The 27,718-nt window shown below is 34.6% G+C and overlaps 1 protein-coding gene across 1 annotated transcript; it reads left to right on the top strand.

The window, feature by feature from the left end:
- Positions 1-705: 705 nt before the first annotated feature.
- Positions 706-26,550, top strand: LOC130817395 (callose synthase 3-like). The gene is made up of 42 exons (XM_057683072.1): positions 706-969; positions 1,448-1,655; positions 2,470-2,570; positions 3,100-3,224; positions 3,332-3,425; positions 3,533-3,643; positions 3,715-3,831; positions 3,951-4,043; positions 4,312-4,403; positions 5,075-5,201; positions 9,280-9,417; positions 10,174-10,250; positions 10,336-10,429; positions 11,253-11,375; positions 11,457-11,574; positions 11,833-12,170; positions 12,292-12,344; positions 12,435-12,495; positions 12,845-12,926; positions 13,004-13,053; positions 13,141-13,227; positions 13,416-13,550; positions 15,867-15,961; positions 16,051-16,135; positions 16,208-16,368; positions 16,471-16,594; positions 16,705-16,911; positions 16,995-17,146; positions 19,134-19,243; positions 19,354-19,479; positions 19,613-19,681; positions 19,784-19,964; positions 20,060-20,228; positions 20,552-20,671; positions 20,760-20,878; positions 20,962-21,045; positions 22,807-22,919; positions 22,998-23,227; positions 23,313-24,110; positions 24,186-24,236; positions 25,521-25,706; positions 26,132-26,550. The coding sequence occupies exons 2-42, from the start codon at positions 1,460-1,462 to the stop codon at positions 26,378-26,380; spliced, it is 5,841 nt and encodes a 1,946-aa protein (XP_057539055.1). The 5' UTR covers positions 706-969; positions 1,448-1,459; the 3' UTR covers positions 26,381-26,550.
- Positions 26,551-27,718: the final 1,168 nt, after the last annotated feature.

The raw sequence follows: 27,718 nt of genomic DNA, 5'->3' as shown, positions 1-27,718 counted from the left end.
GAGTAATAAGTGAATAGTGTCAAAATACTAAATATCCCATTATCTATGAATAGGAGGGAGTATTAGATAAATTATTGATTTGAATTTATTATATTCCGTAAATTTACCATCTTTATAAACTAAATAAATTGAATATATTTATAAAACTAATCAACTATAAATTTTTTCTTGGATAGAATGAAATAAATAAGATTAAAAATAAATAAGTTACACATTTATTAAAATTTTTTCTTTCATAGATAGAAATAAATAAGGTTAAAAATAACATAAGGTATACATTTTATTTATTTCATTAAAGAAAGATGGTGAGACAATGAAAATGGCAGCAACTTTCGAATCAAATCTAATATTAAAATGTTTTTAAAAAGTTAGTGAAAAACACGAGGGGATATAAAGAATATAAAAATATTAAAATGAAGTTAGTGGAAAATACGTGAGGACTATAAATATTATTAAAATATTAAAATAAAAAAAATTAAAATTATTTTTATCATAAAATTATGATATAAATTAAAAGATTTTTTTTACAGAAACAATAATTAGAACATCACAAAATAACAAATTAAAACTTTTGTTTTAAGAAAAAGAGAGAATATTATAAACATAAATACATAATTCAAAAGTAGCATAAAAGGGGGACCTACATTTTCTAGTAAAATCCAAATTCTCTTGTACACATACTACACACTGATTCTAATTACACTACTCACTACTCACTACTCAGTCATTCACAACTGTGACACACACTTATGGTCACTTTCTTCATCCACTGCTTTATTCTCCTTCTTCCTGAAGCACCTTAAACCTTTAAACTTCTATCAATTCACACTTTTTTCTTTTTCTTCTTCTTTTCATTTTCTCTCTCTTAGGGCGCACTTTTCTGTTCGCTCTTTCTCTCTCCTTCGCCATAGCTTCATGCTACTATAAGGCATATAAGCTATCATTATTTAGCTCCATTACTATATATTGGTACTTCTTTTTCTCTCTCCCTTTTTTGTGATTTAATTGTCACGAGAATTTTTTTTTTCTTTTTTAAAAAATATTTTTGGCTTGATGCTCGCTGCTCTTACGGGAATTATATGTTCGAAATACTTTATACCTTTTAATTACTTTAATTTTGTTCATTTATTTGGTGTTGATTTTGAAATTCATTCTTTGTTGCATGCTATTCTCATTGATTTCTTAATGCGCAGTGCATATTATTTTATTTTATTTTATTTTAAATTTTGTGCAGTTTTGTGTACATGATAATTGAATTGAAATGAAATGCGTTTCTTAAAAAATAAATCATCGCATAGATACAAGTTGCATGCAGTTGCCTGTTTAGTACTACTAACTCTGATTATTTATTCGGAATTGACATATTTTCATAATTGAGTGATGAATGACTCAGTTGAACTGGTATGTTTTTGTTGGGTTTAATTCATTTTTTGATTTGGTTTGGTAGGTTTTTGAAATTATGTCGTTGTCCACTTCGAGAGGTGGGGGCTCTGATCACCCGCCACCAAGGCGTTTGACGAGAACACAAACGGCTGGGAATCTTGGAGAAACGGCGTTTGACAGTGAGGTTGTTCCGTCGTCTCTTGTTGAGATTGCTCCTATTCTTCGTGTCGCCAATGAAGTTGAAAAACATAATCCTAGGGTGGCTTATTTGTGTAAGTTCTATATTTTCTAGCTGCAGTTTGATTTTAAAATATGTAGCTTTAACAGCAGAAGTAGCAATTTTTGTGTTACTAGTGTTTGTCTTGGATGTTTAGGTATGGTTTATATGCAACTCAATTGTAACATTGATTTTTCAATAGGTTTTTATGACTTTGAACTTGTCTTGCAACCTTCCATTTTCAGCAATGCCAAGCAGTGAATCCTGTTATGATTGTGTAGATGGGAGAAGTTGTTTATCCCTTGGTTTATGTAACTACTTACTTATATTGAGTATTCTCCCGAGGTCCAAAGTGCTTTTCTTGGGTGTGTGTGTGTTTATGTGTGAGCTGAATTCCGAGTGTTTAGATTACGGAGGTCGTATGGTACCTAAATCACGCACTGTATAGGTTAGACATAATTTTTTTGACTAAATAACCAGGGAAGTTGATTCCCCCCAGAGCTCGTCACAAATTGTGCAACCTTAGCATGAACTTTGTACTTCAGGGATGGCAATTCCAAAATCATGTTTTTGTTGTTTTTCCCTGCAAATTGCAATTGGTTATTTTTTCAAGGGTTTAGCCGAAAAGACTTGTAAATTTCTGAGGGATTTTTTTTTAGTTTCCCTATAAGCATGCCAACGTAAAAGACAATTTTCTGCATTGACCCTTTGTGCTTGTGAAATGGTCTAAAATGTTTTCGCTCTTGGTTTTCCTTGATCATCCTTCTCTAGTGCATTCTTTTTATATGTATTTTTGTATTTTGATACCTTAGCCTAGTATCTATTAATTTTGAGTCTGTTCACGCTCGTTAACATTTGGTGGCTTGCAGGTCGATTCTATGCTTTTGAGAAAGCTCATCGGTTGGATCCAACTTCCAGCGGACGTGGTGTCCGCCAGTTTAAGACCGCACTTCTTCAAAGACTAGAGAAGGTTTTGCATCTTTGTTTTAATTTTTAGCTATATTAATTATCATGAAAAGCTAGGCGTGACTTGTGGAATGTTGGAGAAATTGCTATACTCAATCTAAATTACGTGCGCTTCAATTGTGCCTAATTATGGGTTTCAGGTGTTAAATTTTGTGTAAGGCATGTGAATTCATGTAATTTCCATTATAAGTATGGAATCCTTAATCAAATGGTAGATAATCTTATTGATTGTTTGTTGCTGATTAATTCACTCATTAAGTCACTTGGTAACATGATTCTCATGATTTCTGATAGAACCTATGCGAATTCTTTTATATTTTTGATGAGTCTATTTTGACGGTAGGTTGTAGCTTCAGGGTTAAAAAAGTTCTTGCTGGCAATTAATGGTAAAAGTTACCTTTTTCTGTTATTATGAGCCATGGATGGTTCTATTATAGCTGCCTTTGACAGTTTGACCTCAGTATGAGGTGCGAGTTAGTTAATAGATTGAACATCTTTTGCTGTCATCCGCATGTTAATAAAGCGTCTTGCAGGAAAATGATCCAACATTGATGGGAAGAGTTAAAAAGAGTGATGCACGGGAAATGCAGATGTTTTATCAGCACTACTACAAGAAATATATTCAAGCTTTGCAAAATGCGGCTGATAAGGCTGACCGGTGAGTTAATTATGCTGCATGATTAACATTGATTAAGAATTTAAGACAGTTCATTCTGTTCCAGCTGGTTTGTAACGAAATTCACAAATTTTGACCTTTCTGTTCAGTGCTCAGCTCACAAAGGCATATCAAACTGCGAATGTTCTCTTTGAGGTGTTGAAGGCTGTTAATTTGACGCAGTCCATGGAAGTTGACCGTGAGGTAAGACATACTGAATCTGATAGTATACAAGCACATGTCAGATTTTGTATACTCCTTAATTAATGAGTATTTCACTGCTTCAATTTCTTTGGGTGTTTATTTTGCAGATCTTGGATACACACAATAAAGTAGCAGAGAAAACTGAAATCTATGCCCCATACAATATCCTTCCTCTTGATCCAGACAGTGCAAATCAGGCAATTATGAGATATCCGGAGGTAGGTCTGCTAAGGTGGTGCTTGTATTTGCAGTTCCCTGTAGACCTGTTAACAGGATATCCAATTTTCAGATACAAGCTTCGATGACTGCCCTTCGTCACACTAGGGGCCTCCCTTGGCCTAAGGATTACAAGAAAAAGCAAGATGAAGACATATTGGACTGGCTCCAGGCAATATTTGGTTTTCAGGTTTTTTCCTCTGCGCTTTTTTAGACTATTTTATGTTGCCTTTATCTGTTGGTGATTTATGTGCTTGATCCTGCTTCAGACTTTGAAATATGTAATGTGAATTGTTAATTGATATGCAGAAAGACAACGTGGCAAATCAAAGAGAACACCTCATTTTATTGCTTGCTAATGTTCATATACGACAATTTCCAAAGCCTGATCAACAACCAAAGGTCATTTTACAACATCATTACATAGTTTTGAATTTTGATCTGGTTTTCCCTTTAACTTTTGTCGCATCAATCTATATAAAATTTTGTGTATAAAACATTTGCTTCAGCATGTTCTCTCTCTCTCTCTCTATTTTTTTTTTTCTTTTTTTGCATCATCACTGATAGCATTGACCATTCAACTGCAATGCTACCTAATATCTATTGTGTAGACAATTATGCATACCCTTTGTACCATCCAGAAAGCTTTAACAGTAGCATATGTGTTCAGTTGGATGAACGTGCGTTGACTGAAGTGATGAAAAAGCTCTTCAAGAGCTATAAGAAATGGTGCAAGTACTTAGACCGTAAGAGTAGCCTCTGGTGAGCTTTCTTAATCTCAAACTAATGTGAAATCTCTAGCTGATACATGGAACAAGTCTATCAAGAAGAAAAGTTTTACTCATAACAATTTGAAATAGGAAATGTATCTTCTCACTCCACTACTCCCTCAATCCGTAAGATAATGCAACAATGTGCAATGACATAATTGTTAAGAAAAAGATGTCTCATTACATTATGTGGATAAGATTAAAACCGAGAGAAAATGGATAAGAATTAAAGAAATTGTTGGAAACACTACCCAAATTATAAATGTTGCATAGTTAAAGGGACGGACGAAATAGAAATTATTGCAATCCTTAGGGACAAAGGGTGTATAATCTATGTCGACCCCAAGATATAGTTAAAATTTACTTCTAATTAGTTGCTTAAACCAAATGAGAGTAAGATTAGGTGCTCCCTTTGATCTATTCAGTGTTCACCTGTTCGGAATATTTTTATGCTGTGTTGCTTATTGAGCATTGAACATGGCTTCAATTCTTTCTCTTTTGGGGAGATATTTTAGTTTGTGTTATTTTTTTTTTTAAGATGTGAGATGTGTTTGAGATTCTTTACTGGAAATATATAATTATTAATAATTATCTGAAGCTTATTGCTCTCTAGTTTTCTTTTTTTCGGTTCATGTTGATGTTAATTGTTTTGATATATTGCAGGCTGCCAACAATACAACAAGAAGTGCAACAGCGTAAACTATTGTACATGGGCCTGTATCTTCTTATATGGGGTGAAGCTGCAAATCTGAGATTCATGCCTGAGTGTCTATGCTACATCTATCACCATGTATGCTTCTGAACCACTAGAATCTTGTTTCATTTTTCCCTTCTCGGATCTGGTCCAGTCCTAGTACTAGTGTACTATCTGATTCAAAATGAATATCGCCTTGACTAGATCACTTTGGTTCTCTTACATCGGCATTCCAACTTTCATACATCCATGGAAAGCTTTCTTCTTATTATAGAGATAGGGTTTAAAATATGGAACCATTGCAAATGGTTTGTTTGCCTCTAAAAAGGATAGCATTTCATATTGCAAAAACAACCCCACATTATTGGCCACTTTGTTAAGCTTTTCAATTTTATGGAAGCAATATAAGGTGTTAAAAAAATCCCATTTGAACCGCTACATGGGATATTTCATGGTTTAGGTCGATATTTAGCGATACGACAATTACATCACCCCTAACACCATTCTGTCCGTTATTGAATTTTTGCAGTATGTACCATTTTAGTTCAGTCTTTATAAACACAATTAAGCTAGGTTTCTGATTCACACCATCCGCCACTTCCACTGATATTTGGAATTCATGCATGTTTTGTTGGATGGTTGGTTCGAGACTAGAGATAGTGTATAAGTAAATTACCCTTTATTAGTTTTGATAATCATAGCTCTAACGTGTTTGACATTATTTATACTGACATTTGGATGTTTCTTGATAATTACAATTATGGACTTTCCCTCTCGCTCAAAAATCTCAAGTTTATGACATTTTTCTCAACTTCCGGACGCACTCAATTTGAAACTAATATCAAAACCTTTCAGCCCGACAATGAGGGTGAATTTGACAACACACCTTTCCACAAATTTTTCGACTAACATGGTTTATCTTTTCGTTTCTCATTTCCACATGCATCATCTCAAAATGACAGTCCAAACGCGAATTTCGCTCCATTAATAATGTCATCCGTACCTTACTACTCCATGCTTCCTTACCTCCTTCATTCTAGCCTCACGCCCTACCATGTTCTAGGAATATTTACATAATAATATCTAAATATAGTATTCAATCAAATATATGAATATTATATTCTAGCATACTAGAGGTTTTGAATACTTTGCTTTGCTTTCTTATTGAATGATGACAATATATAGATAAAGGGGATGAGCTATTTTTAGCAACTACTATGTTTACAATAAATTCTAGGAATATTTACATAATAATATCTAAATATAATATTTAATCAAATATATGAACATTATATTTTAACACTATTTAGGGCCTCATATATTAAGTGACCCGCATTATATTTGGAGTAGTTGGGGAGTGTTTTTCATTCTAAATCCAAGGTGTCAGGTTCAAGACCCAATGAATTCATTTTGCAAATAACACCTATTACCCAATTAACTGCACCATCTTTATTAATCTCTAGTTCCAACAAGTCGTTTAATTTTCCTTTACCAAAACTTTCTTTCTCCTCAATTATTATTGCTATTTCGAATCCTACAATTTAATCGAAAGATTGAAAAATTTCACGCGTCATCCTCATGGAAGTTTATTAGTTGATGTTGGCGTACGTGACAAATAAAAATTAATCAACATATCATTTTTGGTCGTCCCCAAAATTAATCAAACTAAGTAATTTACGATTTTTTAAAACAAAATAAACTCGATGATTTTGGCTTAAATCATACTCCGTCTAATTCAAAACTATTGTCCCATTTGCTTGGGCACAAATATTAAGAATTAAAGGGACCACCTAAAATGGTGGGTTACATGTGCAAGTAAGAGAGATTATCAAAAGCAATTAAATTGTAATTGTTCCCTCCATTTCCATTAAACCCAAAGGGAGATTACAATTTTGGAGGGAAATTTACCTCCATCACAATTCATCAAATTTAATAAATTAGAAACATAAATTTAAATTAAAATAGATGAATTACAATTAAATTACCCAGCATCAACCAACAAAACAGAGGACAACCTAACATCAATGAACAATCCAGCTAACATCAACCCAGCATCTAGAGCTGTTCAAAAGTGACCCGACTCGAAAATCCGAACCGAAACCGAAAGTAAACCAACCCGAAAATGTGTTCCTTTTTTTGGTTTATCGAATCGACAGTACCCGAACCGAAATTGTACGCGAACCGGTTGACAACCGAAAATGGTAAAGCTGAACCCGAGCTGTAACCGACACATAATTGTTAACCGAGATTACCCGAACCTAATAATAACCGACCCGAATCATATCCGACCCGAATCATGCTCGAAACCGAATTCTATCCGGCTAAAACCGACTTAACCCGAACAAATTTTAAATCGAACTGCTATAAACCTGAACGAATTTTTAACATAGAAGTATGATAAACTCATATTCAATCATCTTATTTGTTAATCTAATAAAGGGTTAGATATTTTAATAAATTAAATTTTATAAATACATGGTTTCCCATATTTAGAGTTAATAATCAATGGTTAATGTTTATTTAACTACATTAATAACGAATTAGATGAATATTGATAGAACTTTATAATTTTAATTTCCGATCAAACAAGTAAACAACAAAGTAATAATGATTACTAATTGATTTGCATTTTAACTATTTCCCTTTAAATAAAGGGAATCTTGTCATCAATTAAAATTGACTAACAACTTAATTTGATATTGATTCGATCGATAGTAATTAGTAATACATAGCTGAATTTTGCTTTTAAAAAAAAAACTCGAACCCGATTTGTACCCGACAAAACTGAACCAATTAGTAATCGATGACAACCCGAGACCGATTGACACTCGACACGAATTTCAACCGATACCGAACTGATGCTAACCCGATAGCTTGAATAACCGATCTCCAACCGAACCGTGACTAACCGACTCGACCCTAGTGTGACCCGTTGTAACACACAGCCGAAAAATAACCGAACTGAATGACATTCGTCCGAAACCGACCCGATCACCCGAATGAACACCTTTATCGGCATCAAACAACAATCCAGTCAACAACAACCAAGCAACAATCAACAGTGATGCCAACAACAATCCAGTAGTCAACAAACAGTAATAGAAACACAACATAACATACTTTTGGGAGGAACAATGAACCTATTCACAACTTTTGCAAGCCAACTAAATTTTTGGGTGTATAAACACACTTTTGGGATACACAGAAAAATTGTGTTTAGTTTTAAACATCTTGTACAAAAATGTAGATGTTTTACACCAAACATTGTACCAAAATCATGAATGACAAACGAATCAAATGGCTTTAAAAATTCAATGTGGCGCAAGTTTCAGGAACTTGAAATTGTTCTCATCATCAACACTCACAAGGTTTCCATAGCCTCCTAAATAAATTTGGTGGCAATTTAATGCCTCCTAAAAACATTTGGTGGCAATATGGAAATCCAATGGTCTAAAATGGTCTCAAAATAAATTATCATAGACCATAAAAAAATCATGCAAATGTAAAAAAATGCAGCAAATCATCACAAGTTAGAGAGAAAACCGTAAACACATATACGAGAAAATGGACCTGCAACATCATAGGCATCTTCATCTTTTTCCTCGTTTTTTCCTATTTCTTGAACATGCACATTATTTGTATCCTCATCATCGTCATCAGCAAATCATCAAGAAAACGCTTCAAATCATCACAAGGCAGAGAGAAAAACCATTGTTCAACTTCAAAACCAAAAATTAGGGCTTTTATCTAAGATCAAAAGAATAGATGATGAAGATAAAGTACATCGTAGAATCTAGGGTTAAGAATGAGGAACTACTTAAAAGATGAGAATTTTTTACTTGCATCAGAGGCAATGGATTTTGAACTTGCAATGAGAGGCGGAAGTGAGACAAACTCACACAATCAACTTTGACATTGAAATGGTGTCTGAACAGACTACTAGTAGATTAGAGCTGAAAAAAGCATACTCAAGAATATAATGAGGAACACAGTCAGCACTAAGAATAATGCTTGACAGACGGCAATGAGAATAAGCTCGTTCTAGTGTAGTATCTTGAGGCTTTTCTTTGTTAGTTATGCTAATGAGTTGGTAAACTTTGACTCGATTGTTATGGTCTTGCATAAGAATCCTTGTTCAAAGCGAAATTTTATTTAATACAGTTCTCTTCCACAGATGGCATTTGAACTTTACGGCATGCTCGCTGGAAATGTCAGTCCGCGGACTGGGGAAAATGTGACACCTGCGTATGGTGGTGAAGAAGAGATCTTCTTAAACAAAGTTGTAAAGCCCATTTATTTAGTTATCCAAAAGGTATATGCTCTAATCCAATGTTTGGATTTCAAATGGTTGTATATATATATATATATATATATATATATATATATATATATATATATATATATATATATATATATATATATGGTCAGGTTCAAGTGAGAACCAAGCTTATATGAGAACTTTGAGAACCAATCTATCTAACAAAAAAATGTTACTTTTTACTAAAAAGGTATTACTTTTAGGCTAAAAAGTGTTAATTAAAAAAAAAGCTAGTACTTTTTGGTAAAATAGTGTTACTTTCTAGAAAAAAAATTTAGAAAAAAATAAAATACAAAGTCAACTTTTGTTGGTGTAAAGTATTAATTTTGTCTTAAAAGTAACACCTTTTTGTAAAAGTAATATTTTTTTTTACTTTATCAACTTTTCTTGTTTATTAATCTCTGAAAAGTAACCTTTTTTTTCCAAAAAATAACACCTGTAAAAAGCAACACTTTTTTGTCAGTTTTGTTCAGTTTGTTTTTGAAAATATTTATTTTTTTCTGAAAATAACAATTTTTTGTTGAAAAATACCATCTTTTTTTTTAAGAAAAGTAGCACTTTGTTGCCTAATAGTAACACCTTTATAGGTAAAAAGTAATACTTTTTTCAGTTTTTTGTCAGGAAGATTGGTTCTCACGGTTTTCATATAAAGATGGTTCTCTCGTGAACTCCATATATATATATATATATATATATATATATATATATATAGTTTTCTGTATATGTATCCATGACGTATTTGCTTCACAGGAAGCTGAAAGAAGCAAAAAAGGAAAATCCAAGCATTCACAATGGAGAAACTATGATGATTTGAATGAATATTTTTGGTATTATTTTGTTCATATGGTTGCTAGATCTCTTATTGTATATTTCACATTTCTTAGTTTACAATTTCTCTCCTTGTTTATGTAGGTCAGTTGATTGTTTCCGGTTGGGCTGGCCAATGAGAACGGATGCTGACTTCTTTAGTAACCCTGGTACACTGCCTAGCAAGGATAGAAATGGAGTAAGAAACATTCTTCCCTTGTATATTCATTGTATTGTTTCTCAAATATTTATGTTGAAGTGTCACATATTGGATATTACTATGTTAGCTTAGGTAATGTTCGGAGGTTAAAGTCTTATCTATGCCTCCTCGGACAAAGTCGATTCTTTGGCATTTTTGTTGAGATCCCCATTTCATTTTCTTTAGTCCATGTGTCTGCTTCATTCTTGAGAATCAAATGATCATCAGATTTCACTGATAGCAGATCAGTAATACAGGAAGAGTTCTCTAAACAGCTCGTCTTGTATGAAACTGTCTCATTTAAGAATTTGTGTTCTCTAAATAGTTCAATCTGCTCTATGTCTCGTTTTACCACTGCAAAGGGTAACCTTGATAACTTTCAGAGGTATACTTTTGTTAATAATTGATCTTGTTTGTCAGCAGGGTTGTAAAATTTTTATTATTCCAATTTGCAGCAAAACAAATGTATAACCGGTTGGACAAATGGAACTTGATACGGTAAATTAGGTTATTTTCATACTTGTGTCTTTGACCCATCAACCAATCTCCACTGAGCTGTAGAAGTGCTAAACACTGATAGCCATTGTATATGTGTGTATTCGATATAACAGTTCTTAAGTTTTCTTCTTCAAAGGAAATAACTAGTTTATATCATTATTTCATACTTTATTGAGGACCAGTTGTGCTTAAAACCCTGTTTCTGGATTTCATTTGAATTTGAATGATTTACATGCCGTATTGACCGCCAGAGCTGCTGAGAATCTTGTTTAGGTGAGTCTGCAACTGGCTGTCAATGTATAATCTTTTAAAATTTGTTTATCAGGAGAACAGAACTTCCCACAGGGATCGATGGACTGGAAAGGTCAATTTTGTTGAGATTCGAACATTTTGGCACATTTTTAGAAGCTTTGACAGAATGTGGAGCTTCTTTATTCTGGCTTTGCAGGCACTATTCTCTCCCAATATCTTTGCAAGGCTAGATCTTTGCATTATGATTGTGAAATGATGTTGTTCTTATTACTTTCAGGCTATGATTATTGTGGCATGGAATGGCAGCGGGGACCCCAGTGCAATTTTTGAAATAAGGGTTTTCAAAAATGTACTAAGCATTTTCATAACAGCTTCGATATTAAAGCTCGGGCAAGGTAGGCTTTTGAGCACTTGGTTCCATGCTAAAGCTCCTGTTGCCATTTTTGCTTGCATAAATTCTAGTCCATGGTCAAATTCTTTGTTTAGTATAACCACTCATCTAATCAATTAATTTTCTCTTTTCTGAGGCTTGTTTCGACTTCTGCACCTACTAGACTGCAGTCACTCTGCCTCAAATTGTGTTCTTGTTGTTTTCCCTCTTACTCCTGACTGAATATCAAAGTGAATTTGACAATGATGTATTGGCTTCTCAGCTGCTCTTGATGTGGTTCTTGGTTGGAAAGCAAGAGGGACCATGCCATTTTATGTTAAACTCAGGTACATTTTGAAGGTTATCTCAGCTGCTGCATGGGTGGTGATCTTGCCGGTGACCTATGCTTATTCATGGGAAAATCCTCCTCCAAGATTGGCACAAACTATCAAAAATTGGTTTGGAAGCAATGCACACTCTCCTTCACTATTTTTCTTGGCTGTTGTTCTTTACCTTTCTCCAAATATGCTCTCCACCATGCTGTTTCTCTTTCCTTTTATACGTTCTGCTCTTGAAAGATCAAACTACAAGATAGTGATGCTGATGATGTGGTGGTCACAGGTATGCTACAAGAGCTTCGTTTCGCCTTTTGGTTTTCTAACTTAATTTTTTTGGCATGCGTCTAGCCTGTCCGTAGCTCCTACAATTGTCTTTTATTTATGATAAATCTGATGCTTTGCAGCCACGGCTTTTTGTTGGGAGGGGAATGCATGAAAGTCCCTTTTCTCTTTTCAAGTAAGAAACCTGATACAATATTCAGGAACATTCCATTTCTTTTTGAATGTTGTAGAAATTAATGTCTTTAAATTATTTGTGAACTATCAGGTACACACTGTTTTGGGTTCTTCTTCTAGTTACAAAGTTGGCATTCAGCTACTATATAGAGGTACATGTGCCTTGAAAACTAACTAATGTTATGATTAATATTTACCAAAAAGTTGGATAAACTCTGAGCATTTCCTCTCTCCAGTTGAGGACCAGCCCCGTGGTGTTTTGGCCATCTTCTTATATATGACTAGCTTAATATTCTAGATACTGGGGGTGGGGGATCCGACCTTTCGGGTGCTTTTGCCTTGTTTACTTAATTGTTTCCTGAGGACAAAGTATGAATACTACTGCAACTGTGAATGTGTGTGCACTTTGTCTCTCAGTGTTACCTGTTTGTTGGTTATGCCCACTTGCTCTTTCCTGTCTTTCCGCTCTGTACTAGTTATTCTGCAATATTGTTTCTGCAGATAAAGCCTTTGGTTGGTCCAACAAAAGATATAATGTCAATTCGAATAGGGAAGTTCAAATGGCATGAGTTTTTCCCTCAAGGTAATGTGCATCACATGCTCGTACTATAATGTAATTACTCTGCTGAGATCTCATGATTGTTTATGATTTGTTTGCAGCTCGGAATAATATTGGTGCTGTAATTGCACTATGGGCCCCAATTATTCTTGTATGTGTGTCATTTGAAATCCTTTTCGCATTCATCATTTCTCATCTTTTGCAAAAGTGCTTGTTCTTAGTGCTGTTCCTTTTACAGGTCTACTTTATGGATACCCAAATCTGGTATGCTATATTTTCCACATTGTTTGGAGGTATATACGGTGCATTCCGCCGTCTTGGAGAGGTAAGCTTTATCCCTTTCTTGGCTTTTTGTTAGCATTGAATATAATTACTTTTTTTCCTTTGTGTGTGTGTGTGTGTGTGTGTGTGGGGGGGGGGGGGGGGGGGGGGGGGTGGAGGTGGAGGTGGAGGAGAGTGTTGCTTCCTTTCTCTGACTTGTTTATCTTATTTCGTATTATATCCTTCATTCAGATCCGCACATTGGGCATGTTAAGATCCCGGTTTCAGTCATTACCTGGTGCTTTTAATGAATGTCTTGTTCCAAAGGAGCAGCCTCAACATAAGAAGAAAGGACTGAAGGCCACTTTCTCTCGGCGATTCCCTGATGTAAGCTATTTGATTGTTCATTCTATCACTGTTACGGTTGTTCCTTCTCAGCACACAGTACTAGAGATAAATGTATGCTTCATGTGAATGCCTTTAAAAATATATGATTTGGAATTGTGCTGTTGTGGTTTTTGGAAGACATTTTCTCTGCCATAGTCACAAGATTATCCAGATCCTCTAGAGAAACATAGGATTTTTCTTTATTGTGAAGGCATTAGATGACATTTTGCTGCTTTTGTAAAACAGAATGGACCATTAGAATGTAGGAAATTCATGGAAGCACTAGAGTAATCCAACAAAAATGGAAAGGTGTCCGTTAGGCGAACAATGAATTTGTTACTGATAATACGAACTTAAAAAATAAAGAACATTTGGAAGATGTGATCGTGAATTTGTGAGGGCGAGGGTCGAGGCATATTTTTGATCTAACCATGACCCAAAATTACTAGCTCATAATCCAATACTAGTAGCTCAAAAATAAGTGACCCCAAAATACCGGAAAAGTTGATCAGACCCTGTAATCCCACCCATCCCGTTCAAAGTTTTTCCGATTTGGTCACTTTTGTGTGTCTGGTCAATTTTTCCTCGTTGAAGCCGTAGAAGCTATATTGGTCCATATTTTAAAGAATTAATTTAAAAAAATATTATTCATTATTAATTATTAAAAATTCTTAATGATAAGGAATATATTTTAAACTCTTGACCTGTTGGGTCCATAGTGTAAAAAAAAGCCTGCATTGTAATGGTTTTCAAAACAAACGGACCGATACTTCCCGCGTTTGTAAAGGTGTAAAAGAAACATCTTATGGGCCGTATCAAGGAATATCTTATGATTCGATCGATATTTAGGTGTTACAATGACCACATCAATCCCAATACTGCATCATCATTGCGTTACCTAATCGCAACTGTTACCGAATATTTACACTATGGTTGCGAGTTGGGTCAAAAAGAATCTGGGCAAACCAAAATTGACTAGACCAAACATTTTGATAGTTGTAGTGAAGCAATTGGCAAAAAAGATAGCATCATTAACCCATGAGATAGGATAATGTAAAGGTCTTCATTATAATACTATACGGCTGTTGGTCTGGCACTAATATATTTCTTCCAGTTCTTGTTGCTGCTCTGGTACTGGTTTCTTTCTTTCATGCCTTTCTAATCTGGTACTAGTTTTCTCTTCCTTACCTTGTTTCCTGGTATGCACGAAGCCACCAATATCCCTTTTCTAGCCACTAAAAACAATTTGGAAGGGAAAAATTTGACAGGGTTTAGTAATTGGTCTCTCATCTTACACTATATTCACATCGGTTTCAACTTCCAAGTGTAATGATATCTAATATGGCACAAATAAAGGCAGGAAAAAAGAGGGCAGCAACAAATTTGATGTATGAGGTTCTTTGACAAAGAATTTTGTTAGTTAGTTATTTTTAAAAAGTGCAAACATTTTAATATTTTACTCCCCCCCCCCCCCCCCCCCTCCCAAAAAAAAAAAAAAAAAAAGGTGTTGATCCTATGCACTTAATTTCATACATGATAATTAAATTTGGCTACAATAAAGATCGTGCAACTACGTAACACTGTCAATAACCATTGCAATTGCTCACATATCATGTTTTAGTGCAATTTCAATTGGCTAAAATTAAGATAATGCAACTATCTAACACTGGGAATTACTTGGTTTGTTGCATCCTAACATCTGTCTAGAACTTTTTAATATTGTAGTAAATTGCAATATAATCTAAAATTTGATGGATGATTCATGGTATCTGTGTTATAGATTGGTCTATAACATGTATACATTTATAATTTGGTACATTTTCTCAGATGTTTGTGCTTTTATTGCATGCTTTTAAAATGTTACAGTTTTATGTGCATGCATGTAGTGATTTGTACTCCCAAATTTGAATTTGGTTATCCTATCTTTCATGGTGCAGCCATATGTTATGTAGTTTAGAGTGGTTGTTTATTTTTTTTTCCAATGCTGTTTTCTTTCATCCCTAATCGATAGAAATGGGAAACATCCCACTGGATCCCGTTTTGGAAACTTTGATCCCAAAAATCTAGATTAATGTTTCAAATAGTTCCTTAAACTCCTGATTAATGTTCTAATGAATAATTGTTTTAAACTGGAACTGATTAGAAAATTGTATAGAAAAAAGGGCCCCATCATATGAACCCTTGTTTCAAAAACTCTAAATTAACTTTTGAATTTTCCGTTATCGTATTGTATTTTCTTTCTGGTAACATTTCAGTTTCTTCTGTCATACTCTTTGAGTGTCCTTAATTTTCTTTTAAATTTGTCTGGATTTGCAGATCCCATCAAGTAAAGAGAAAGAAGCTGCCCGATTTGCTCAGTTATGGAACCAGATCATCACAAGTTTCAGAGATGAAGATCTCATAAGTAATAGGTAAGGGGCTTTGTCAGGTGCTTTTAAAAGTGTTATATTGATGTGTTTTGTTGCTGCTAATCAGTGGTTTGATAAATCTATAACTTAAGGGAAATGGACTTGTTGCTTGTTCCGTATTGGGCTGATCGTGAGTTAGACCTTGTACAATGGCCTCCTTTTTTACTTGCAAGCAAGGTTTGGCATTGTGCTGCTCTATAATAGTACCCTTTGATGCTCTATGTGCCAATTAATCTTGGTGCTTTACAGATTCCTATAGCACTAGACATGGCAAAGGACAGCAACGGCAAGGATCGGGAATTGATAAAGAGAATTAATGCTGATCCTTATATGAATTGTGCTGTCCATGAATGCTATGCTTCTTTCAAAAGTGTTATTAAGTTCATGGTTCAAGGCAGTCGTGAGAAAACGTAAGTTTGTGGAGCAAAGACAGCACTTATCTCTTGGAAGTATCTATTTTCATGAGTCATGTCAAATAATATTGAGTTCTGATTTTGAACTACATTTTCCAGTATTATAGACAATATATTTTCTGAGGTTGCGTCACGTTTAGCAGATGGTAATTTGGTGACTGAGTACAAGATGAGTGCTCTTCCTAGCTTGTATGAGCATTTTGTCAAGCTAATGAAATGCTTGGTCAGTAACTCAGAAACTTCTTATTAGTTTATACAATCGTATTCGTAGATTTTTTCTATGAACTGGGTTGACTGCTTCTTGGAGCCTCAAGCAATCATTTTATTTTGCAGTTGGAGAACAAAAAGGAGGACAAAGATCAAGTCGTTCTATATTTCCAGGACATGTTGGAGGTGGTGGTAAGTGATATAATGGAAGATAATAGTGTGCTAGATTCTGGAGGTGGGTCATCGGATGGAAGGGCATCCGTTGAGTTATTTGCGAGCGATGGAGCACTTAATTTTCCTATTGAACCAGTAACAGAAGCTTGGAAGGAGAAGGTATTTTGTTTGTGTTATGTAGAAATTAGAATATACTATGGTTTGCATTCATGATTCTGAGTTAAATGTGTTTGGTGAGGCAGATCAAACGGTTGTTCCTGCTGCTTACTGTGAAGGAGTCTGCAATGGATGTCCCATCAAATTTAGATGCTAGGCGCCGGCTCTCTTTTTTTTCAAATTCACTATTTATGGATATGCCACATGCACCTAAAGTTCGAAACATGCTTTCTTTCTCGTAAGTTGAGCCATACGTCTTTAGAAAAATGCATCATTGCCTGAATCAGGCATAGGAATTTTCATGCTTTTTTACTTGTGATGTTAGTGCGGAGTAGTTAATAGGAGTAGAAGTATTATATAATTCACATTTTTACTGTAGAAGTGAGACATATCTTGCTCTCTTACAGGCTCATTGAATTTTGTCGATCCTATGCGCACTTGGTCAATAACCACTTTACGCTCCATTTCCTTCTGAAAGAAATTGATGTGTTGCTAGCATTTTCTGTTTTGTATAAGAATTTGTTAGTTAACTATATAACAATATGGGCAATATTCCATTACCCTAATGCCATTAAGTGTATCCTACCTGGGCACCCACCAAAACGTGGTTTTGAGAGGTCAGATGTGTGCAGCCTTAACCTTGTAAAAATTAAAAGAGATTTTCCGATTGAACCTTGATAGAAAATATCATTTGCAACTTCACGCAAATAAAATGTGCACATGATTTAACGAACCGATATATTATATTATATTATATTTATTTATGATCTGAAACCAAAGATTAATAAATCTTTGGTTCCATTGAGAATGGACACATGTTAGTTAATTATTAAAAACCGTATCTTGGTATGGATATAAATTATATGCGACCTCTAGTTTCTTCGATCGCCACAATTAATATTTGGAAAATTAAAGTGATACCATTCTATTGCAAGGACCGTGTAGAGTAGGGAAGAGTAAGATAAAGAGTTTGTTTTCTTTGCTATTTATATGGACGTCAAAGTTGCAAAATTAGCTAAGGGCTTATTCAAATCTGTATTCTTTATTGGATATATCGTTCTAGATTTCCTTTTGTTTTGCCCTCTATGTTACTTTTTTTTATTGAACCCTTATGTTTTTACTTGTTACAGACTATACCATATTAAATGTAAAACATATATGACTAAATGCTCATTTTAGAAAAGTTGAAAAGTGAGGTGTGCAGGATCTAATTTGGATTGCATCTTTTTCTGCCTAAGATTTCTGATTTCTGTATATTTATGTAATTACTCCCTTGAGTTTTTTTCTTCATATGTTTCTCATTTTGGTTGTGTTTTCTTTTCACTCTTGTGTTTTAGTTTTGGGGTTAAGGTTTTGTCATTGTTGTTGTTGGTCTCACTTTCTTTGTATTTTGTTTTCACTCTTTTGATAGATTTTGTGTGTATGTGATTGTATCTTTTAAGCATGGTGATACGATTTTTGAAAGTCTATCTTCCAACCATATCTATATTTTGTCGTTCCTCAATCTTCCATGAGCTAAATCTAGTGTTGTAATTCAGTCAGAATCATCCTCGATCCAAGCTGAACGGAAACTGATAAATTCGATTAAAAAATCTGACTTTGAGCAGGAACGGTCAGAGTTGGATTTAAGAAAACTCGGACATGATTCTGACAATGGATAGAAGCTTATCTTAGCTTAGCTAAAAATTAGCCTCTATTTATTATGGAAGTGATTTGATTATTTTTCCACAATTGATTGAATTTGAGCTGAAAACTATAGGCCTTTGATTCTAAAAGGCTAATACAAATGCATTCTATTGATCTATTCACTCAAATGTCACACTTATGAAATTTGTTGTAGTTGTAAATTAGAGTAGATTAGCTCCTATTTACAGGAGCATATTGAAAATTATATCTTTGGGGCAGAATGATATTGGACCTTTATTCAGAGGATATTTGGATTAGGCATAATATTATCTGGGCAGGAACTGTTATCATGCAGGCTAGTATTCTTGTAAATAAAATTTGTTGAATGTAATAATATGGCTGGAACTTTTTTTAATGTATATATGCACTTCTAAATCCGAAGAGGGCTGGTCATGACAATGAACATTGGCTTCTTGCTATTTGACACATTTATTGAATTTAAAACTTTGTAATATTTATGATATCTGTTACTATATAGCATGATGTCATTATAACTTTTCTAAGTAACTCTTTATGGTTCAAATGATGTATTTTTACAGTGTCTTGACCCCTTACTACACGGAAGAGGTTCTATTCTCGCTACAAGATCTGGAAAATCAAAATGAAGATGGTGTATCTATCCTTTTTTACCTGCAAAAGATTTTTCCAGGTTTTGTATGGATTGCTTTTGATAAATTTATATCTTCTTAGGAATCAACCTTGCTGTGTGGTGTTGATCCTTTGAACTTATGATAAGTTTTGCTTGACCTTGTGGAACAGATGAATGGGATAACTTCTTAGAACGTGTCAAATGCAAGGATCAAGTAGAACTCAGAGACAATGAAGATCTGGAAGAAGAGTTACGTCTTTGGGCATCCTACAGAGGCCAAACTCTGACTCGTACTGGTATTAACCTTTTTATGTTTTTATGTTGTGCTTTTTATGGAGCTCAATGACTTGGTGCAAACTGGAAACAGGCATGCCCCATTCCAAAAGCCTAAAACCTTTGTTCTTACTAAATGACTGTTACAAATGGCAGTTCGAGGCATGATGTACTATCGAAAAGCTCTTGAGCTTCAAGCGTTCCTTGATATGGCAAATGATAAAGGTACCTTATAAATCTTCACGTTTAATTTTGGCCATTTTTGTCATGATCTTGAAGTGAAGCTGCAAAATTGGAAGAAGTTTCATTATATTTTCTTTTTAATAGTCTTGATGGAAGGTTACAAGGCTCTTGAATTAAACACCGAGGAGAACTCAGAAAGTGAAAGATCACTGTGTCAAGCTGTTGCTGATATGAAGTTCACATACGTTGTATCTTGCCAACAATATGGAATACATAAAAGAGCTGGTGATCATCGTGCTCAAGATATACTCAAGTTAATGACGACGTGCGTGTGCAATCTCCCATTTTTTTACTGTCACCAGCATCCATTATTCATTTATTACTGCAAATTAAGAGTTCAAGGGCTCTTTTCTGATACAGATATCCGTCACTTCGGGTGGCATACGTTGATGAGCTTGAAGAGCGCGATGCCAACGACAATAGCAACAACAACAAGAACAAGATAAAAAAGATCTATTACTCTGCTCTTGTTAAAGCAGCTCTGCCGACGTCTACTAAATCAAATGAACCTGGGCAAAATCTGGATCAGGTAATTTTCTCTTTCCGGTGAATGTCTCGAACTCTGCTAATTTCCAACATCGTATTACACATTAAGCTTATTAAACAAGCATACTAATTTTGATTTATGAAGTATGATTGGACATCTGAAGGTATGTATTATGTATTATCCCTTCTAATGTGCTATTATTATTTCGCTGAGCCTTGCATTCTCAGTTTGTTTCATAAATCTAATAATTATTTAATAAAGCCTGCTTATTGCATGGGATTAATAGTTCTAAATGAGAAATATTGGCTCGATTCTTTTATATTTGATACTGTTTCCCTCATGATGTGATGGACCATGTTGTGCAGGTCATCTACCGTATAAAACTTCCGGGACCCCCAATCTTAGGTGAAGGGAAGCCTGAGAATCAGAATCACGCAATAATTTTCACACGCGGAGAAGGATTGCAAGCAATAGACATGAATCAGGTTGCTGTCTGCTTGTAATGGCTTTTGTTATACCTACCCCCTTCCCTTTCTCTCTCTCTCATTAACTTGGCGTTCCTCTTACTTGAAGGATAATTACATGGAAGAAGCTTTGAAAATGAGGAATCTGCTTGAAGAATTTCTGATAAAGCATGGTGGTGTACGTTATCCGACAATCCTTGGACTTAGGGAGCATATATTTACTGGAAGGTTTGTGCTTTTCTTTTGATGGTTTTGTTTCATTTTAGTTGTGTATATTTAGTTGCTAATGTTGTGTATTTGTTTTGTTGCAGTGTTTCATCTCTTGCATGGTTTATGTCGAATCAGGAGACAAGCTTTGTCACCATTGGTCAAAGACTACTAGCAAATCCATTGAAGTAAGTCTGTCTTCATCAATAATTCACTCCCTCTCCCTCTCACTCACTCACATACGCCATGGACAGACAAATTATACACTTCCTCCTATATTTAGTCACCCCACGATAGATTGCACAAATGTTAAGGAAGTTTGTGGAAGTGCTGATTAACCCATATTCTTGCCTCTTTAATAAAAATAACAAAATATGATTTAATAAAAACATGAGAGAGAAAAGGGCATGTTGGATTAATTAAAAACCAAAAAAGGAGGGGATTTATGGTGGGACCCCAAAATCGACATGAATTAATTACATGGTTTCCTCCAAAATGGAGGGAATTTAAAATGTCAAAAAATACACAGTGAGCAGAATCATTGATGGGAGGGAAATTAATTTTTTTTCCTTCCTAACTTTCATTTGTTACGACAAAGGTGTTTACATCCCTATATAATCAGCAATAACTCTTTTGTATTCCTCACCTCAATTGGGGAGCAGCTTTTGAACTCACACATCCAAAAATCATTCCAAAAAATTAGTGACATAAACACACACAGCACATTAATTGAAAGCGACAGTGAGATGGATGGAAGAAGTCATTGACTTAGATTCAGCAAATATCATGGGGGATTTTGATTTTGTAGAAGCTTTTTATCCAAATTTGGAGGTACTCACCTTACTTCCATGATTTAATATTGTTTGTGAATATGAAGAGTATAGATAGTAACATTACAAATACTGTCAATTTAGGAGACTCAACACACACCACATATAATTCATGTAGAGAAGTAAGCAACATGTAGAAAATGATTGTGCAACACCTAATCCAAGTAACCAAAGCCCCAAACTATATTCTTCCAATTGGAATTATTAAACAAATGTGTTATGAACATAAGTAGGTGGACCTTAAGAAGGCAATGGGTTGATGCTAGAAAGTCTCTTCGAAGGGGGGAACTAGTTGATGTTATTAACAAGAAGGAAAGGGTGGGTAGAAAAGCAAGAGTCTTTGACATGGATATGCTTAAAGGCATACTAGTTGAAAAAAGAACCACAATTAGAGCATTAGCTAGTACCCTAGAAACAACACCAAGCTATATGTATAGAATGCTCAAGTCTGGACAGTTAAAAGCCCATACAAATAATATCAAACCAAATCTGTCATACAACCAGAAACTGAGTACGTTGCGATTTTTAATGAGTTAGATTATTCCAGCATTTATCAATGGAATGCCAAAATTTAGTCTTATGTACAATCTTGTGCGCATATGAAAAATGGTTTTACATTAGTAGAGAGACTCAAAAGTGTTATTTGTTTCCATGGGAAGAGGAGGATCCACATGGGACAGTTCAAAACAAAGCCTTCATAGACAAAATTATGTTCATGGCATCATTCCCGTTACCGCATTATCGTTCAGTTACTGCGATGTAGACCATTATCGCATTTTTACTCTATGACCACCGTTGCAATTAATAAGATAAAGCCGTTTGGGAAAGTGTAACAACTATTTCCAATTAGAGGAAGTAACTTGGTTGATGTGAATTCGTTAATGTTTTCATTAGTTATATCATCTCCATTTTCCAGAAGCTTAAACCCTTCGTCTAATCAATTATAAATAATTGGATAATGGCTAGAATACCTTAGATCAGTAACAAATAAGCTTAACTACTAAACCATATATCAATTGACATATGCTTTTACTATTTATATCATTCGCAATTGCCTGAATTTGCAGGTGTAATTTAAATCGTTCATAGAGTTTTGACTTTGCTGTTTCATTTGCACAGGGTTCGCTTCCATTATGGCCACCCAGATGTCTTTGATAGACTCTTTCATCTTACTAGAGGTGGTATCAGTAAAGCCTCCAAGGTTATCAACTTAAGTGAAGATATATTTGCTGGTAAGAAGAATGCTGGTTTTTCAAATTGGTTGGGTCACTGGCGATATATTTAATCCATGAATGGTCTTTTATATATAGGATTTAACTCAACTCTCCGTGGAGGAAACGTTACACATCATGAGTACATTCAGGTAGGGAAAGGAAGAGATGTGGGCCTGAACCAGATTTCAATGTTTGAGGCGAAAATAGCTAATGGAAATGGAGAACAGACACTTAGTCGTGATGTATACAGACTTGGACATCGTTTTGACTTCTTCCGAATGTTGTCGTGTTATTTCACTACCATTGGTTTCTACTTCAACAACTTGGTAAGTCAACAATTTTATTCTTTTTGTTTTGGTGTGAAACATAAAGCTTGTTTTCTAACGTTCATTTTGGATTCTTACATGGCAGATTACTGTGCTTACTGTGTATATATTCCTATATGGACGTCTTTATCTTGTGCTTAGTGGCCTTGAGGAACAATTGAACAACCAACGGAGATTTCGGAATAATAAACCGCTTCAAGTTGCTCTTGCTTCTCAGTCATTTGTTCAAATCGGGTTTTTAATGGCATTACCTATGTTAATGGAAATTGGCTTGGAAAGAGGGTTTCGAACTGCTTTAAGTGAGTTTGTATTGATGCAACTGCAACTTGCGCCAGTATTCTTTACATTTTCACTCGGGACCAAGACTCACTACTATGGGAGGACATTGCTTCATGGAGGTGCAAAATATAGGCCTACAGGTCGAGGGTTTGTTGTCTTTCATGCTAAATTTGCAGACAACTATAGACTTTATTCTCGGAGCCATTTCGTGAAGGGGATTGAGCTCATGATTTTACTTATTGTTTACGAAATTTTTGGACAACCGTATAGAAGTCCGGTTGCTTATATCTTGATTACTGTATCAATGTGGTTTATGGTGGGCACTTGGTTATTTGCTCCCTTCCTTTTCAACCCTTCTGGCTTTGAATGGCAAAAAATAGTTGATGATTGGACAGATTGGAACAAATGGATGAGCAACAGAGGTGGGATTGGTGTGCCTTCAGAAAAGAGTTGGGAGTCATGGTGGGAAGAGGAACAGGAGCATCTTCACCATTCCGGTATTCGTGGAATCATTGCTGAGATACTACTATCTTTGCGATTCTTTATCTATCAGTATGGGCTTGTGTATCACTTAAAAATTACTAGATCAAACCAAAGTTTCGAGGTATGTCTACTAAGGACTTCCCCTACTTTTTTGTTATGAATCTGCATGTGATCTTCTTAATGAGCTGTGTTGCAGGTATATGGATTGTCCTGGTTGGTGATTGTGGTAATATTATTTGTAATGAAGGTCAGTTGAATTATTCTGTTATGTTGTAATTGTGTATTCACTTTTTAGTAAATGCCATGGCTAATCTGTCCAACACTGGCTTCCCTTGTGATTACACTCCATAGTTTTCAAGCTTGTGATGTAAGGGTTCATTTTAATAATTTTTTGTGTGTACTGTGGCTTATGTTCTTTGAAATATCTATCGATTAACCTATGGTCTAATAATATTAGCAGAGTTTATTTCCACCAGCCTCACATTAGATCTGGTGGGCTTTCACTGTCAAACTATAATAACTTTTCATTTGAGCAAGTATATTGATTTGATGAATCTGTATAAGATAACATATACGCGTTGGGACTGTATAGTGCATATATGATATACCTTTATCTCTTACTTTTGACCAAATATTTTACCACTGTTTCCTTTTAGTTATCCAAAAGTTATTTTTATGGCCATGGGCATCATTTTTTAAATGGTTAATCTGTTGGAAAATAAACCGCCTGTGATCTCATATCGAAAATTGGAGGTTGACTATCATACATACTTGATAGGCTACTACTCCTAATATCAACTGGTTGGTTTTACGATGGAACCTCATCGGGTTTATGTGCAGTCAACTCTTCTCTTATGCGGATCTTGTTGTGTACAAGCCTAATAACAAATTTATAATGGTATCAATTGACGATTTCCGATAATTGGAAACAAAATGGTCTTTTATAAGAAAAATTAACTTGCGGGTTTGAAAAGAATGGTGTTGAAGCCTAATTACAAAAAATGGGTTCACATGTGTGAGGAGAGTTGTGATCCCACATCGAAGATTAGAGGTCGACTATTATATGTACTTGATGGGCTACTCCTTCTAATACCAATTGGTTTTAGGATTGAACCTTGTCAGGTACGTATGGCCAACTCTTCTCTTATGGGGTCTTGTTGTGTACAAGCCTAACCACAAATATATCACACTCTTCATAGTTCATATCTTTGATATCAATTATTGACACGGATTTTTCCTTCTCTTTCATTCGATTTAAGTTAAATTATTTACCACTTTTTGAAATCTTACTCATGAGGACCCTACTTTAATTTCATGTGCATGTTGTATAGGTTGACCATCTTTCAAATTGCCATAGCCTTAATTCCATTTTAGATGTTCTTTCAAGGTTTAGGAAAATGCTATACGTGGTGCTTGATTTCACATAACAACATCGTACATCTTGCATTCTTGCTGCAATGACTTGGACTGATGCACTGTTTCAAAATATAGCATTGCTTCAGTAAGTGAAAATTTATCCCCTTATCTGCAGACTGTCTCTGTTGGACGTCGGAGATTCAGCGCTGATTTTCAGCTGGTATTTCGGCTCATCAAAGGCTTGATTTTCCTGACATTTGTCGGTATCCTGGTTACACTTATTGTATTACCAGGCATGACATTCCAAGACATCATTGTTTGCATCCTTGCTTTCATGCCCACTGGTTGGGGCTTGCTTCTGGTGAGTATGACCTGTCAAATGTTTTTCCTTTTCCCTTTTATGCTTTACTTCACCTCTCAACTGTTCGCTTTCAATTGACATGATACTTGACAGTACAAAAGTCTGCTTTAAGTTAGCTTTCTTTCTGTTTGTTGGTTAGTACTACATTCCACCAAAGTTTACTTCGTGTTTCGTGAGTTAACTTTGATGAGTTGATCTTCTCTCCCTCAAACCCCGGGCATTCATAGACCCATAAAAAACATTTAAATCCAATTTAATAACAGAATTTTTAAATTTTCCTTCAGATTTACAGTTCTCACAGTTTACATCTTTATTATAGTTTAACTTAAAAATCAATAGATTTCTACAGTTCCATTGTGATTTCCACATTAAATGCTCCAAGATTTTAAGGTATAAATTTCTTTTAATGTCCATTATCTTTCCAGATTGCTCAGGCTCTCAAACCAGCTGTTCACAAAGCTGGGTTTTGGGGTTCAGTCAAGACACTTGCACGTGGCTATGAGATTGTGATAGGATTACTTTTGTTCACACCAGTGGCTTTCCTTGCCTGGTTCCCATTTGTGTCAGAATTTCAAACACGAATGTTGTTCAACCAGGCGTTCAGTAGAGGTCTGCAGATCTCGCGTATTCTTGGTGGACATCGTAAAGATCGCACATCCCGCAACAAGGACTGACCTAAAAGTAACTTTGAGTCCTGTATTTATGATCAGTTTTGTAGCAATTATATTTAAAATGTATCTGCCTCGTGTTCAATGGCTAGCTTCTGTATATAATGGGGTTCACGGAAGATCAACTATTATGATACCCTAATGCATAAGCTATTGGAAATGCGTCTGCATGGCTACTTTATTTTGCGTCATTTAATCAAAAATATCATTGGTGAGCGCCAACTACAAAAAAGCAGTAAAATATTTGCAAAAGTACACAACAAAATCCACAAGTAGGTTTGGCAAAAGTTGACCAAGCCAATCTGAACATAACTCGAGATATGTGGCTTTAGGTTGAGATTTTTGACCCAATTAATTAAATTGGTCGACTTGATTTAATTTGTTTATTAAATGATTAGGTTAAAGTTAAAATTTTAAAACCTGTAAATTATACAAATTAATTTTGAGTCAAATCAATTGGTAAAACATGAACTTAATTTATTTATATTATCTCATTTTTAATACTTAAAAAAAATAAATAACTTATAAAGTAAAAGTTTGAAGTTGAGGTCTAAAAAATAAGATTCTTTATAATGAAAGCAAAAAACTCTAAAGGAGTTAAGTGGGTTGAAATTAAGTTGAACTGATCTGTTGCAAATAAGGTTAGGGTTATGATATTTAATCTAATTAATTAAATGGATTAAGTTTGGATAAATGAGTTTCAAACTTGTTTATATATCACTCGATCATAAACTTGATTTGACTTTATCTATTTGATAGCCCTATCTAAAACCTATTCACAATTCGTAGCCCTTTTCTTTATGATAATTGAGAATTGAGATGGGTGCTATAAGAGTTGATGAAATATCAAAACTTCGAATAGACATTAGATGCTTTTGTTTCCCTCGACTCTGATTTTTAGATCGTTAATGAAGTTGGATTACTATATTTTTTTAACAATAAAATTAGAATTTTTTAACAATGCATAAATTTATAAAATAAATGTCTGTCAAATACGCTATAATTAGTCCAAATTCTACATAACAATATAATTCAATCAATTCAACTTAAAAACTCAAATATGTTGCGATTTGGAGTAAACTCTTCTATGAGGAGGGTCCAATAAATCTGCTGACATCTAAAAACAAATAAATAATATTAAAAAAATCCAAAAAAAAAAATTGTCCTAACGGTCCTAGATTAACAAATATTAAATAGGTAGTTTTGTGAGGGGATTGGTTGAAAATTTAGAGGATCTGGAAGAATTACTGATTCAAGTGGAAAATAAAGAAAAGCTTAAAGATGATGCAAAATGTTGTATTTGTAAGAAGAAATTAAGGTTAGGAGATGAAATGCAAGAAACGC

The sequence above is a fragment of the Amaranthus tricolor genome, chromosome 7 (assembly GCF_026212465.1).
Source record: "Amaranthus tricolor cultivar Red isolate AtriRed21 chromosome 7, ASM2621246v1, whole genome shotgun sequence".
NCBI lineage: Eukaryota > Viridiplantae > Streptophyta > Magnoliopsida > Caryophyllales > Amaranthaceae > Amaranthus > Amaranthus tricolor.
Note: the sequence above shows the minus strand (reverse complement) of the source record. Positions and strands in the feature narration are given on the sequence as shown.